This window comes from Pistacia vera, unplaced genomic scaffold, assembly GCF_008641045.1.
Source record: "Pistacia vera cultivar Batoury unplaced genomic scaffold, PisVer_v2 Contig578, whole genome shotgun sequence".
In the NCBI taxonomy this organism is placed as follows: Eukaryota; Viridiplantae; Streptophyta; class Magnoliopsida; order Sapindales; family Anacardiaceae; genus Pistacia; species Pistacia vera.
In genome coordinates, this window is record NW_022196421.1 from 356266 (window position 1) to 358815 (window position 2550).

A 2550-nucleotide genomic window follows, 5' to 3' on the forward strand; every position below is an offset into this window, starting at 1 on the left:
GCGAGATGACAAGAGTATCGTGATGTAGGGCGGCCAGAGTGATCGGCTCGTCATCTTCGAATTGAATTACCTGGTGGGAGTGTGACCGAGAAGGCGAATGAATGGATTAGATTTCAAGGTGGCTATTGGCTTTGGCGTAGCATTTGGCTAAGGAGTAACTAACCTCACTGATCTTTGACCCTCTGGAGATGAGTGAACAAAATCCTTTTAGCATAGGTTCCCGCGGAGGTGGAGATGTTTCTTTCGTGCTTTTCTGGTTGATGGTGTTCTTCCCTTTATCTGTCAACAGGTCTCAGAGATGTCCCCTCTTCAATAGTGCAGTGACCTCCAATCGTAGGGTAATGCAGTCCACGATGTTATGTCCATGGTCGCCATGGAATTCGCACCACTTGGTCATGTCTCTCCTTGCTTCGACATTGAGCTTGCCTGGCCACTTAACGCTAGATCCCATTCCTTTCATGATCACCATAACTTGGGCTGGTTCGACGTTGAGGTTGTATTTTGGGATTTTGTATCGGATCAGTCCGGTTGGTCTATTGTCGATTCTAGGTAGCTGGCGGTCATATGGTTTTCTGACTTTGTTTAGGTTACATGGAAAGGGTTGGTGACGGGGTTCAATCGATCTAAACTTTGGCCTTCTATCATTCCGCCTCGAGTCATACCTAGCATGACTTGCCCGATTCATCTCATCCTCCTCCCACCTTATTTGAATCATTGCTCTGGCCAAGGCATCTTCCATCGTGGTGCAACCGAGCTTCGTCAGTTCTTTGCATAATTTACCATCCGGGAGGAGACCCTTCCTAAAGGCGTCTACGGCTGTCTCGGGGTTACAAGAAGGGATGTAAATTTTTTCTTTGTTGAATTTGCTGACGTACTCTCTCAGTGGCTCCCCCCTTCTCTGGTATACTCTATACAGGTCAGCTGATAGTTTCTCAAGTTTCTTGTTGCTGGCGAATTGCTCCACAAAGATGTTGGTGAGCTGTGCGAATGAGTCGATGGAACCGTTCGGGAGGTTGGTGTACCACTGAAGAGCTGGACTAGATAAGCTTGAACCGAAACTATTACACATGCAAGCTTCCCTTAGCATTCGAGGTATCAAGACGGTGAACATTTGCTGCTTATACGAGGCTATGTGATCATCTGGGTCGGTTGTGCTGTCATAGGGCTTCATGCTAGGGATAATGAATTTGTAGGGCATGCCGGCTAGCGTGATCGCATCCATGAAGGGCGAATCAGCGTAGCAGTAAGGCTTGCTCTTTTTGGTGGGGATCGACATTCTTGGTATGCACCTCATCACTGCCTCTACATTGGTGCGTGTTTCCTACAACATGCAAATGTAGCAAGTATACTAGTCGCATAAAGTAATAAAGTGATAAGTAGAGTATTGTTCCCATGAGGATAGTGTTACTAAGTACCGATTTCCTTAGTTTAAGTCCTAATTAAAGCAACAATAAATTGGATTGATGGAAAATTAACAACTAAATACAAATTAACAAAATATAAATGAATGATAATGAAATTAAAGCAAAACCCAATAACTTAACTAATTAGACAATGCTAAAAAATGCTAGGGTGTTGATTTCACCTAGATACGCTAACCCAAATCATAGAATCTATTACCCAAGTTCTAATTCCTTGATTGAAAATCGAATTCCCTAAGTTGTAAAACATACCTTCTCAGGCTACATTTCTCTACTTATCCCTATTAAGCTTCCGCACCCAACAAATTGAAGATTAATAGTTCAAAGTCTTTTAAGCTTTATGGAATTCTATCTAGATTTCATAGATCGCTAAACCTATCTCTAGCATTTGCTTAATCTACGGTATTTATCCTAAGAGGCACAATCACAAATCACGTCTCAGTCTCATTGTGAACAACACACATTTGAATGGTGATCAAGCATCCAAAAGTCATTAAGCAAAGAGATAAACACTCAATCGTGAAATTAAAACTCAAAGTAAATCAATTCATATAAATTTGAATCATTGTATCAAGGTTACATCAAACCCTAGCTAAACAACTCAGTTCATACTAAAAAACGAAATAAAATAACAAAAACAAACTGAATCAAGATTCATCATTGAAAAACAAGCAAAAGATGGAGAAATCTTCTCTAATTTGAAGCCCAAATCTTCAATAATCTTCTCCTTCCATGAGATGCCTCCCAAATGACGAACCAAGAATCCTTTTCTCTTCCTTTTTGCTCTAATTCATACCTCTCTCACTTAAGGATGAAACCCTAGCAAGCCAAAATGCATCGTTTTATTTTTACATCTGATGCAGGTTTCGCCGCGACGAATCTTTTTCCTCGCCGCGGCGAAGACTTTCAGGCCAAATTTGAGCCTGATAGATTCTGAATCTAGAAACGTGTTAAACATATTAATTTTAGCCCTTTAAAATTCAAGAATAAGCACAATCCGAGGTCTACAGCTCAAGTTATGGCAGAAATACTGAAGCACGTCCAAAGACGTTTTTTCTTCAATTCCCATTGTACTTTTCACGACTTCAAGCCAGGTTTTCACCCTTTTCCAGTCGGAATTAGGAAAAAC

The 2550-nt window shown here is 41.2% G+C and overlaps 1 protein-coding gene across 1 annotated transcript; it reads right to left on the minus strand.

Annotated features, from left to right (window-relative positions):
• Positions 1–292: 292 nt before the first annotated feature.
• On the minus strand, positions 293–1276 carry LOC116109317. The gene has a single exon (XM_031395552.1). The coding sequence runs from the start codon at positions 1274–1276 to the stop codon at positions 293–295; it is 984 nt and encodes a 327-aa protein (XP_031251412.1).
• Between the last annotated feature and the right edge of the window lie 1274 nt (positions 1277–2550).

Coding starts and splice junctions, on each gene's coding strand:
- LOC116109317 (XM_031395552.1), bottom strand. CDS start 1,276: ATGTCGATCCCCACCAAAAAGAGCAAGCCTTACTGCTACGCTGATTCG.